Source organism: Desmodus rotundus, chromosome 5 (genome assembly GCF_022682495.2).
Source record: "Desmodus rotundus isolate HL8 chromosome 5, HLdesRot8A.1, whole genome shotgun sequence".
NCBI lineage: Eukaryota > Metazoa > Chordata > Mammalia > Chiroptera > Phyllostomidae > Desmodus > Desmodus rotundus.
In genome coordinates, this window is record NC_071391.1 from 159,041,144 (window position 1) to 159,053,580 (window position 12,437).

At 39.7% G+C, this 12,437-nt stretch overlaps 2 protein-coding genes across 5 annotated transcripts in view; one reads left to right on the top strand and one right to left on the bottom strand.

The window, feature by feature from the left end:
* GEN1 (GEN1 Holliday junction 5' flap endonuclease) overlaps positions 1–9,558 on the bottom strand; it is a 30,865-nt gene extending 21,307 nt beyond the window's left edge. Inside the window, exons 1-4 of one of the 3 annotated variants that reach the window (XM_053924335.1) lie at positions 9,151–9,558; positions 3,279–3,303; positions 2,540–3,125; positions 1,712–1,898 (exon numbers count right to left, since the gene is read on the bottom strand). In XM_053924335.1, coding sequence (XP_053780310.1) covers positions 1,712–1,898; positions 2,540–2,700 — 348 coding nt within the window. In that variant the 5' untranslated portion in view covers positions 2,701–3,125; positions 3,279–3,303; positions 9,151–9,558. Of the gene's footprint in view, positions 1–1,711; positions 1,899–2,539; positions 3,126–3,278; positions 3,304–8,139; positions 8,325–9,150 lie in introns of those variants that run through there. The other 2 variants (XM_053924336.1, XM_024552419.3) reach the window with 2 other exon arrangements.
* A 49-nt stretch (positions 9,559–9,607) lies between these two features.
* The window catches only part of SMC6 (structural maintenance of chromosomes 6), a 60,821-nt gene continuing 57,991 nt past the window's right edge, over positions 9,608–12,437 (top strand). Inside the window, exon 1 of one of the 2 annotated variants that reach the window (XM_053924334.1) lies at positions 9,608–9,819. The gene's annotated coding sequence lies outside the window, so the exon portion shown is untranslated. The remainder of the gene's footprint in view (positions 9,820–12,437) is intronic. The other variant, XM_024552482.3, reaches the window with a different exon arrangement.

Consider the following 12,437-nt stretch of genomic DNA (forward strand, 5'->3'; position numbering starts at 1 on the left):
AGTGACAGTGAAGGAAACCGGGACTCAAATCAACAGTGTGGACCAGAAGGAAGAAAGAAACATCCAACCAGAACAGAATGAAGAAACAAGAACTCCAAAAACTGAGGGGAGGCTTAGGAACCTCCAGGACATCTTTAAACGTTCCAACATCCGAATCATAGGGGTGCCAGAAGAAGAAGAGGAAGAGCAAGAAATTGAAAACTTATTTGAACAAATATTGAAGGAGAACTTCCCCGATCTGGCAAAGGAAATAGACTTCCAGGAAGTCCAGGAAGCTCAGAGAGTCCCAAAGAAGTTGGATCCAAGGAAGCACACACCAAGGCACATCATAATCACATTAGCCAAGAATAAAGTAAGGAGAGAATCTTAAAAGCAGCAAGAGAAAAGGAGACAGTTACCTACAAAGGAGTTCCCATAAGACTGTCAGCTGATTTCTCAAAAGAAACCTTACAGGCAAGAAGGGGCTGGAAATAAGTATTCCAAGTCCTGAAAGACAAGGACCTATATCCAAGATTACTCTATCCAACAAAGCTATCATTTAGAATGGAAGGGAAGATAAAATGCTTCCCAGATAAGGTCAAGTTAAAGGAGTTCATCATCACCAAGCCCTTATTATATGAAATGTTAAAGGGACTTATCTAAGAAAAAGAAGATGATAAATATTAATAGTAAAATGACAACAAACTCACAGTTATTAACAACCAAACCTAAAACAAAAACAAACTAAGCAAACAACTAGAACAGGAATGGAATCACAGAAGTGGAGATAACACGGAGGGTTATCAGTGGGGGAGTGGGTGGGTGAGGAGGGGGAAAAGGTACAGAGAATAAGTAGCATAAATGGTAGGTAGAAGATAGACAGGGGGAGGTTAAGAATAGTATAGGAAATGGAGAAGCCAAAGAACTTATATATATGACCCATGGACATGAACTAAAGGCGGGGAATGTGAGTGGGAGGGGGTGCGCAGGGCAGAGGGGAATAAAGAGGAGAAAATGGGACAACTGTAATAGCATAATCAATAAAATGTTTAAAAAAAAATCCAAGGTAAAAATTATTATGCCACTATCACGGCAAGTTTTAAAAATGCATATATTTGAAAAGAGACAAAATAATAGTAGCTTCCTATTGTTTTAATATTTTATTTTATGGGTAACTTCTTAACTTATAAAAATAAAAACATTTTTATGTATAATATATATATTAAAATATATTAACATTTTAAAAAATTACAAAGCCCCAAGGAAAGCCAAATGTGTATTCAATATATGAACAAGCATCAGTCATGGATGAGTAAAGGATGAGTTAATGAGATCTCTGTTCTGGGAATTATTTAAATGGGAAAGATGTCATAAAAGGTAACATACATCAAGTCCCCGCTATGTATTAGTTCTTTAGATATCATTTAGACATTTTCTCTAATTCTCACTACATCCCTGCAAAGTACTGCTATCCTCATTGCATAGAATAGGAAATGAGGCAGATATAAATTTAAAATCTTGCAGAACACCTTGGGTTTTCAAGATGCCAGAACCAGGACTTGAAATTGGGTCATTTTCACTTCAAAATACAAACTCTCTTCTCCATCCATACTGGCCTGCTAGTATAAGGCTAGTGAGTATTAAAGATAATTAATTGTATAATAATCTTTCCCAAAGTAAAATGTTCTCTCCAATTCAAATCAGAATTATTAAATCAGATCCAAATGCTCACCTCTCTTAACACTGATTTAAAATGTGATCGCCCTGTTTTCTGAGACCATGTTTTTCCAGAATGCCCATATCGAGTCTGAGTCCTCTTGTTCATGACATCAGTTTTCAGCTTTGGGGGTTCCCCTTCCATAACAAATACCAATTTTACATCCATTAGTGTTAAATGTGAGATACGAAAAAACAAGTTCCTGAAATATAAACATTAGCAACATATTAATCATATATTGATAGCAAAAGTCAGCAAAGCAAGCAGGATGACATTAATGGCAAGAATATTACACCAGTACCTAAAAGGTTACATGCCATATTTTAGTCACATGATTTTATTTTCACTGGATTGAGAAACTAGTGAATGTTTTTAAGCAAGGAAGATTTATGATTATTTTGTTTGCTATGTGGAAAATAGTTTGGAGGAGGAGGAGGCTAAGAGCTGAGGGAGGGAAGCCAGTTGTCATTTCAGCAGTACAGGTAAGAGATGATATTGGCATACAGAGGTGGTACCTCTGCACATCAAGAGAAGTTTATGAACAAACACAAAAGTACATTTTGGAAGGAGAACTGGCAAGACTTCCTGACAGATTGGACATGGGGTGAGGTAAAACAGGGAGAGAATGGCTCCCAAATTTCAGTCTCTGAAACATCCAAGTGGGTGTGTTAAATTGGCAGCTAGGTATGTTAGTCTGGAGCTCACAAGGTATGAGGTACAAATTTGTGAGTCATCAATATAGAGATGGCAGATCTAGACATGTTAATATATTTTAAAACCGCCAAACCAAGACATCGACTGCTTGTGCAATTATACATTTACATTCTAAGAACTTTTACATACCTGAGGTGGGGCTTCGAGACGGTTCCAATCATTTTTTTAACTGTCTGTGCTTCACACACCCAGAGGCTCAGATCAACTGCAATGGTTTTCCCACCAAGACTATTCAAGTGAATATGTTGCTTAACAGGCTCCAAAATTTGCCACAAGTCATTCACTCCCATTCTCGTTATGTGCAGTTACTTGACACACTTTTCAAAAATTTGCAAAGGGCACAGAAGCTCAGAACAGGAATTCAAACGTATATTACAAGTTAGTCCAGAATAATTCATAAAGAGGATTCTCCTTATTTCTTTCATTAGTCAGCTTTTTGGAATGAACCAAGAACACCTAAAACATTAAAAATGGTAGTAAATGACATACTGGCTACAAAATGCGGATGCAGCTAACAAAAGGAATTTCTGTGTCATCAAATATGGATTTCTCTACAGCACTGAAAAATAGTTATCTTTAAATTTAATGTAACTCAAATGTCAATGGTCCCTTGTCCCTCTTCATTCTTTCTTCTTTTCAGACGAGATCAGGTGTGTTCAGGGTGGTATGGCCGTAGACTCTTTCCTCTTCTTTTCTATGTCCTCTTTAGCAGTGACTGAGAATAAAATTTTTCACATGGTTACCAGAATACTACATGAAATTTAACAAAAGAAAAATTACAAAAAAATAAAAAGGTGATAATTGGATTTGTTCCAGCTAATAAATGCAAGATGGGTAGAAAAACATGGACACTGTAAATCATATTTACCTTCTCCACTCCTTGATTTCCATACCTATAGAGGGAACAGGAACAGCTTCTATCATGATCAGGAAAAACAGAAAAAACAAAGGCAAGGATGCATATAAACAAGCAAACAATTTGAAGGAAAAAACAAGAGGTTAGTGAAGGAAAACTTTGATGAAGACAGAAAATGCAGAGCTGGAAGAATATGGAATTACCTTTTTAAAAAGAGGATTGACTGGTTTTTTTTATTTACAAGGTCCCATATGTTCATTGTGGAAAAATAAAAAATCTTTTAAAAGATAAAAATTCTGTTAACTACCTATGGTTCCACTATCCAAAGAAAAGTAAGTTAAACTATTTCCTATGTACATCTGAAAATCAAAATTGGCTTAAACTCTGCTATTGCAGCCTCTTTGGGGTTTTTTATAGGCCGGTTTTTCCTTATTAAACACTTCTGTGTTTTTCTTTTCCTTTTTAATTATTTGATAAAAATATTATGCAGCATTTGCAGATTCAGTCTAACTATACAAATACAATCCAGGTTATCATCCCAAAACTATGAAGGATGAGAACAATTACTCTTCAAAGTATATTCTTTTGTGGTTTTTGTTGTTTTAAATAGCCATATGCATCTATTACTTTTCGAATTAAAAAAGTTTGGCCCCAGACCAGTGACTTGGTTGGAGGGAGCATCATCGATCACACCAAAAAGGTTGCTGGTTTGATTCCCAGTCAGGGCACATACCTAGGCTGCGAGTTGGATCCCAGGTTGGGGCACGTATGGGAGGCAATTGATGGATGTTTCCTCTCCCCCTTCCTCTCTCTCTAAAATCAATAAACATATCCTTGGGTAAGGATTAAAAAAAATGTTTACAAAATGTGGTCCTACCTGTAAAGTATTGGGAAAATAAACTAGAAATCTTTAGATGGTTTACTCCTTCCCTAAATATTAAGTGAGCAAATATGGATAGAGTTCATATGCCAAATTAAAAAGCAATGTACTGCAAATTCATGAGTACCTGAACATCAGATATGACTTCTGTAGTTTTTTAAGGAAAGATCCATATCTTCTGGTTTCCTGTGGAATGCCTAGGAATGAGTCACATGGTCTTAGACAGTGCAATGTCTTTTCTCTGGCCCCTCTACCTCTAAAGTTCATTCTTTCCTATCATGTCTCTAACGCTTGATTACACGAGCTGACTACACATATGCAAATACATAGTAATAAATGAAGATCATACCACAGTGCAGTGTTGTTCATGATGGTGCACACAAACACATATTACATACAGGACTGTGATGTAGATTGTATTCCTTCTGAGGATTGTGGGGAAAAATTAGAAGAATGCTGATGAGGCAGACTTATTTTACAAATTGTAGTTCTCTAATATTTCAAGCACACTAAGATCATTTCATAAAGACTTTAATGTAATATATTATTTACTAGGGCAGCTATGCCTGGAAAAAACATAAGCCTAGAACTGATTCTATAATGTATTAAGATTTCCACAGATTGAATCCCCTAAGCAATATAATGAATGCTTTTTAACCAGTGCTTTTAACTAGGCCCACAAATAATAACTTTAATATAATATTATCATTACACTTAAAACTTGACTCTTCTTGTTACTCTAGTTTCTTTCGTCAGAAATATACCTGGTTTAAAGAATGAGCATCCATGGTTATGTCATAGACCTAGCATGGGTAACTGAACAGATATCAGCCATGTCCACCTAGGACATCTATTTCATTCTTTTATTATTATATGAATAAACGACTACAGCACTGTAACAATGTCTACTTAAAAGCAACTGGTATAAATAACATAGGCAACAGGAAAAAAAAGGCTGCAACAGAATTATGGTAGTTCTCAGAAAGTAAAATTTGAGTTGTTAACTCAGAGCTAAAGCATTCTTTTTTCCACTTTTCCTTTGTTAAGTGACAGTGCTAGAAAAATGTCTCTTTCATTGCTAATCCTTCTGGTCACCATATTTTTAAACCTATTTCAAAGCTTTTCAAACCACTTTGGTATCTTAACCTACAGTACCCATGTATCTACCGAAATGGATTTGAAAAGCTGTCTCTTTTGTGCTCCCCAAGCACACCCCTGTGAAGCAGTAATGCTCTGCTGTTTCTTCATAAGCATGGAAGAATTGCCGCTATTGTGAAATACTTTTTCTCCATTTTTTTCTCTAAATGATGGGAACCAAGAGGACATTTTCCCAGAAGCTAGTCTCTCTCTATGACATACCCCAGTGAATACTTTTTTCTCTTAGTAACTTGCGATTAATGAATTTCTACTAGGTCTTCATAAATTAGTGCAAGAATTTTTATAACCTTCACAACTTTTAACAAAAAATAATGGATTGGAACTATGCCAAGCAACAATATTTAAAGGACAGGGGTAAACACGGGAATTGGAAAGTGAGCAGGAAGACTTACAGGAAGAATATTTTTAGAGTCAGAGGCAAACTACACAGGAGAGGACCTTATTGCCGAGTCCCATTTGAAGACTCTACAATGAAGGGACTTTTCTTCACTCTCCCTCTCTAATAAAACTTATCCCACATCATCTCATTAACTCCTCTCAGCTCTGAACTAGAACATTCAATCCCTACTTCTTCACATGAATGTATAATATGGATCTCGATTCCAATACCTCTTCAAAGTTGTTCTACCCCTAGTCTTTCCCCAAATCCCCATTTCTAATGATGCTCCCCTAGTGTTGCCTGTATATAATTATAATAGGCTCCCAACTGGCCCCTGCTTCTACTTTTTACTGCCCTTCATCCCACATAATCATGGTCCCTTGGAAGCCAGAGTGATACTGTTCAATAACCTAAAACATTAAAAACACCATCTCTCTGGCAATGGGTAGTGAATTTCCTCTATCCATAGTGACCTAACCTCTGTCACAAGGTAATTTGCTTCTTCAAATATGATGCTACCTTACAGCCACTTGCAAAATGCAAAAGAAGAAAAAAAAATTTCTTTTTGAAAACCACTTATGTTCCTTATGAAAATCATTCATAAAAGCAGATTATCAAAAGAATACCTCAAAAGTTCTGAAAGGATAAAACTATGTGAAATATACATAAAGATTTAATTTATTTACTCTTAGAGAGAGGGGAAGGGAGGGAGAATGAGAGGGAGAGAAACATCAATGTGTGGCTGCCTCTCACACACCCACTACTGGTGGCCTGGCTCACAGCCCAGGCACATGCCCTGACTGGGAATCAAACAGCGATACTTTGGTTCACAGGCCCACACTCAATCCACTGAGCCATATACCAGCCAGGGCTGAAATATATATATTTTTGAAAAATAAACCATAACATATTTTAGAAGGCAGTTAGTACAAAATGTTTGTTTTCACGAGCTATTGTTTTATTCTTTGTCACTTTCTTTGCACCAGCCTCTGAAGTAACATGAAGTAGCAAGAAAAGCATGTAAAGTTCCAGAAAGGGACAGAATGCCACAGCTTATAGGTATTCAAGTACAACTACAGTCAAAGATAAAAGAGATGGGTCGTGCATGAGGTCATGATCAACCTGATGAGGTTACTTGACAATAGCTCCGTATTAAATTTTAAAATATTACACATATGAAACTCACCCCAAAGTATATATAATTTTGCCATGCTTTTTATTTTTTAATGGGTTGAAATTTGAAATTTTTATAGTATGAGAATTGGCTAGCCTCTACTCCTCATGTAACAATTTTATGGATATCAGTCTGATCATGCAATCAGTGCATATTACATATAAGTTTTATAACATTCACAATTCTTAAGAATTAGTGTGACACATGATTACTCACATGAATCAACAAAGTCAGAATAACCCATAACAAATAACTTTATCACCTATTAGTGGCTTCAATTTATTTAGTTTAGTAAAAAGAGCACTGGACTTGGGATAGGAAACCTAGGATTCTGGTCTTGGATTATAACACTGACTAGCTGTACAACCTTGGGAAGACTTAACTGATCTCCAAAATGAGGGGTGTTAACCAGATGAACTATAAGATTATAAGATTCTGACATCCTTTGGATTTCATGACTAATTTTGACAGGTTGGTACTAAAAAAAACAAAACACCAATCTCTATTTCAGATACTGTTTGGTAGAAAGAGCATGAATTTCTAGTTTAAAGAAAGGGCTTAAAAACTCACTTCAGGTTAAAACAAAAAGAAATCCTTTGATGTAACCATATGGTGTCCATAAATCAATTTATGCTTCTAAAACTTCCTTAAAAGCTAATAAGCTTTTATTGGTTAATTATAAAACTGAATGAGGTGAGAAGAGCACAGAACCTTGCTAATTCTACTAATGAATCAAATTTAAAACGCATAAAAAGAGGTCAGTGGTTTGATTTACGCAAAAATACATTTTATTAAACCAACAGTTTTGCAATTTTATTTCAGTTTTAAGCAAAAACATTAGAAAATCTATTTTAACAATAATGCAGGAAATACTTCAAATTACCTTACTCCCATTTAGGTGATAAAGATTGGTAAATGATGTAAAGTTTACTTCAGTGCTGAACTGTACTGAACGGGATTTCCCACATAATTTTACAAATTAATACTGGGATTTTAAAATTACTTCATCAGTTTTATTTTCATATGAATTTAGCTTAAACTTTGAATCATAACATAACCCAGTCTTAACTATGTTATCAGTTAATATTTATTAAATGCCTACTATTTACCAGAAATTCTTCTAGATGCTGGGGATATAATAACGAAAGATCAAGCCTTGCACTTAAGGACGTTAGTAGAGGAAATGAAACTAGAGATAAAACAATGATAACAACGGGACAAGTACAGGTACAGAGGTAGAGAGAGCGAACTAGGAGAGTATATAAAAAAAGAGGGGCCTTACCAACTCTAGGGCTTCCAGGAAGGCTTCCTAAAGGAAGTGACATCTAAGCAGCACCTCCCAGCTTCCCCTTGGTTTGCCAACGAGAACCCCGTAGGCCAGATGTTACAGTGTTGTTAATTTAGACTACGTCATACTGATTGTATCAGGGCGAGGGCCATTGTAAGATCTAATGTATATGTGGTTATCTTTAGAGGTAAAAGGGTGACTTCAGTGAAAGGAATTTCATTTCCAGACATCTGACGGTAATTTATGTAGGGGTGGACCGGAGTAGCGGCAAATGCCACTTTTTCCCTCTGGAACGGAAAACAGAAAGTTTACCGGTACTTGTCTAGACCAGCACGTCACACGACGAGTTGAGCAAAGATACTGCAGGTGGCTTAAGGTTGGGTAGACAAGGGCTCTGGAAGCAAAGTCAAGGCACTTAAGTTTTATTAGTCCCGATATTTATTGAGGGGGTTTACAACACAGGCTCACGCGGGGAAGAATGACTGTATATAAACAACCATATAATATCTTAAGGTAATTGCTATAATGTAAGTTACTTTCAAATCATGTTAACACCGAAAAAGAGGAACACCCGTCTGCCTACGGGGATCAGGGGAGGCTCGCCCCATAGGGCCCAGAACAGGCGTGGGAGTTGCCCCACGGTGTACTCGGGGGGCGGGGAGGACATTCAGGACGCAGAGGCCTTGGCAGAGATGCAAAGCGCGGAGCAGCCGACGACAGCGAGTCCCCGCCGTCACTGACCCCGGAGGTCGGCGCTTGGGCGTGGAGACGCAGGGCGGGCGAGGCGGCAGGACGGCTTTCCCACTGTGATCACCCGGGAGCCGCCAACGATGAGGTTGGAGAAGGGTCGGACGCGACGGGGACGCTAACACAGAACTCGTCCCTAACCTACACTTCAAAGGACCCAGTGGAAGGACCCGGGCGATGCCGCCTCCCAAGGTTCCGCAGGACTCACCCAGAAAACCCTTTCTCCTTGTTTTTGAAAGACGTCCCTCCGTCACGTACCTGTTTGGCCTGAATCCTTACTATAGCTGCTTCCAAGTTTCTGAATTTAGTCTTCTCCTAAAAAAAAAAGTAAGGAAAGGAAAACTTTCCTTTCCCGAGCTAAGTGGTACGGGGCTTAGCACCGTGACGAGGAAAGCTCCTGGAAGCACTTGAAATTCCGCGCCTTCTCAGACACGGTTCCGCCTCTTCCGGGAAGTGACTGTCCCGGGCCCCGACCGGGCCGCAGGCTCCCAGCCGGGCCGCTATACGCATGCGTAGAGCTGTTGCCGGGGCCTCTGAGTAATCTTCCCTTTCACTTAGGCAAATCAGCACTCCCCCTACACACCGCCCAGGGTCCGGCGGTGGTCGAGCCCAAGCTCCAACCAGTTTCACCCGCTGGCCAGGGGCACTTCCGGCCCCTCCTTTAGACTACAGTGGCGCGAAAACTCCAGACCGCGCACGCGCGGGCGGAGTCCCGGCGGGAGGGGGGGCGGGGCGCAGGCGCGCAGCGTCCCGGGGTGGGCGCCGGGGCGGCCGGGCTCCTGCCTCCTCCCGCTGCGGGCGCGCGGTTCCCGGCGGGCCAACGGCGGCCAGCCGAGGCAGGGACTCCCCCCAGGTGGCCTTGGCTCCCTGTTGCACCGCGACAGCCCCGCTGATCGGGTTCCTTTGGGAGACTTCGACTTGTTCGAGGTAGGGAGAAGGTGCGCGCCTTCGCTCTCCCTTGCTCCGGTTCCATCCCCCTGTCACTGACACCTTAGGGGGCATCCCCCAACGTGTCTGGTACCCGCCGGGTCACCGGAGCTGCCGCGGGGTCCAGCGTGGTCCCCCTGGGCCTGGGCGGGCGGGCGGGCCGGAGGAAAGCTTCGCGCCCTCTCTGCAGGCGGTACGGGTCCCCTGTGCCGCGGGAAACTTGCGGGTCTGCGCTGGGCCCCTGCTGCGGGCGGCCGTGGTGGCGAGCCGTAGAAGTCCCGGCTCAGGTTGTGGGACCCTTTTTCCGGCCCCAAAAGGCCCTTTGGCTTTGAGAAGTAGCTTAAGGGGCATAGGGGTAGGGGGGTGAGGTTGCGATCGGGAATTGGTCTCTTACCACGAACCTGATGATCACTTCACCAGAAGCAACTCAAGTATGTTTATTCAAGAGATATATGCAACTATCGCATAAACTGGATTTGTGGTTAAATCCCAGTTTCGTGAAAATGCGAACTGTATCATCTAGGGAAATTAAATTGTGATGTTTGGAGCTTTTATGATAGCCTTTCTTCCCCCTGTTTTCTTGTGGCAGTGGACTGGAGCAGAATCCCAGTTGAGAATTGCGGAACAGAGGACTCAAGGGTAGAGAAAGGGCTGTAGAACCCGTAGGACTTGTGATGATTCCTAGGAAGAGCAACTATTTGTGAAGACAAGTTATTCGAGCGCTTATTACTCTTGAGTATATTTCATGACTAGGAGATTAAAAGCGAGTGTTTCAAAGACAAGCTATTCTGGAATATATATTCAAAAGAAAAAGTAAAGTCCAAACTCCCTGACTCTTAGAAGGCTGCTGTGTAGTCTTTTAAAATATTCAATGCCATTTACAATGGCCTGAAGATAGCTCCTTTGGTTGGGAGGGAGCATGTTAGACCTACATATATTTACTTTATCTCATTCTATTAGTGTGAAATACACAGAGTACTAATTTTATGTTGAAATGTGTATTCAGAATTTCTTTTCTGGAATGGGTGTAGGCACAAAAAAGTTTGGTGATCACTAGACTTATTGTTTAAAACCATGTTTTTGAATAAGACAGAACGAGTGTTGTGTGACCCTGGGCAAGTGGGTACCATCTCTTTTAAGTTTCGGTTCCTTTTTTGTAATTGGAGAAAATAACGTAATACCTAAGTCACAAGATTCTTAAATATATTGGGGGGAGGGTAGAATGAAAGAGATATTTCTATATATATCTATAATTATTATAAGACATTTACTGAGCCTGGCAAAAAGTAAGTACAATTGACACATTAAAGTTGTTACAGCAAAAAACAGGTTTTATTCTCCAAAGGTTTACTTTTCTGAGTGTTTAGATGTAGAATTTTATATAAAACCTGCCTAAATCTTGACCTTTTAGACCAAAGTTGAAAAATTAATCACTGCTGTACTTGGCTTACTTTCAGAAATTAATACATAACAAAACTTATCATTATAGTATGCGTTATATTTAAGGCATATTTAAATGCTGCAGTTTTATATACAGACATACTCAGAAGTCCCGATGACTGAGGTTCAAGTGTAGTCACTAATTAACGTTAGCATTTTTGATTCACTAGTTAGGAAATATACATCTTTTTCTCATTCAACATACTTTTTCTGGTGACCAAATTCAAAATAATTTCTGTGGCTTTCTTCATTCCATTCCCCAATCAACTCTACTGCAGAGTATGTTTAATTGCCTGTCGGCCTCTCCATCTCAGTATCCTAGGAGCACTTCAAACTCAGTGTTTTCAAACAAAATAAATGCATTATTTATCTTCCCTCCCTGCCAAACCAGCTTAGTCTACTTACAATGACATTTAGCATTAAGTGTGAAAATTGTTTCTGAAAATTAAGCAAAATAAAAACTTTATAAAGCATAGTAACATTGGAGTGGACACATCACAATAGAATCACTTTTGTAGTTTTGTACATTAACAAAAGATAGGCAGGAAGATGAACAGATGAATAGCCAATTTCACAGCCTATAAACAATTAAACTGTTAGGTAAACTCAGTTGTTCACGCCAGGCAGAAGCTGGACATTAAAGAGGTTTGACTTTGGTTTTTTGTTTTTAAAGATTTTTATTTACTTATTTTTAGAGAGTGGGGGGAGGGAGGAAGAGAGGGAGAGAAACATCAACGTGTGGTTGTCTCTCACACACCCCCTCCTGGGGACCTGGCCCGCAACCCAGGCATGTGCCCTGACTGGGAATTGAACCAGCAGGTGTTTGATTCACAGGCCAGTGCTCAGTCCACTGAGCCACACCAGCCAGGGTTGACTTTAGGTTTTGACAAACCTGGGTCTGGATCTGGGCTCTACTAAATTATAGCTATACAAGCCTCGGCAAGTGTTATCTTGAGCCTCAGTACCCCCTTTTGTAAAGTAAGGACAATTGATAAGGGTGTTGAGGATTTAAAGGCAATACAAAAAGTGTTTTTCTCAAAAGCTAAGTATGTTTTCAATAATGTTAATTCTACTCCCCCACATTACCCAGTCTTTTAAAGCTCTTGGTTTCATCTCTTCCTGTCATCTCTGATATTGCTGTTGCTTTTTTTGTTGTTGTTCGGTGCCCCTTATCTTTT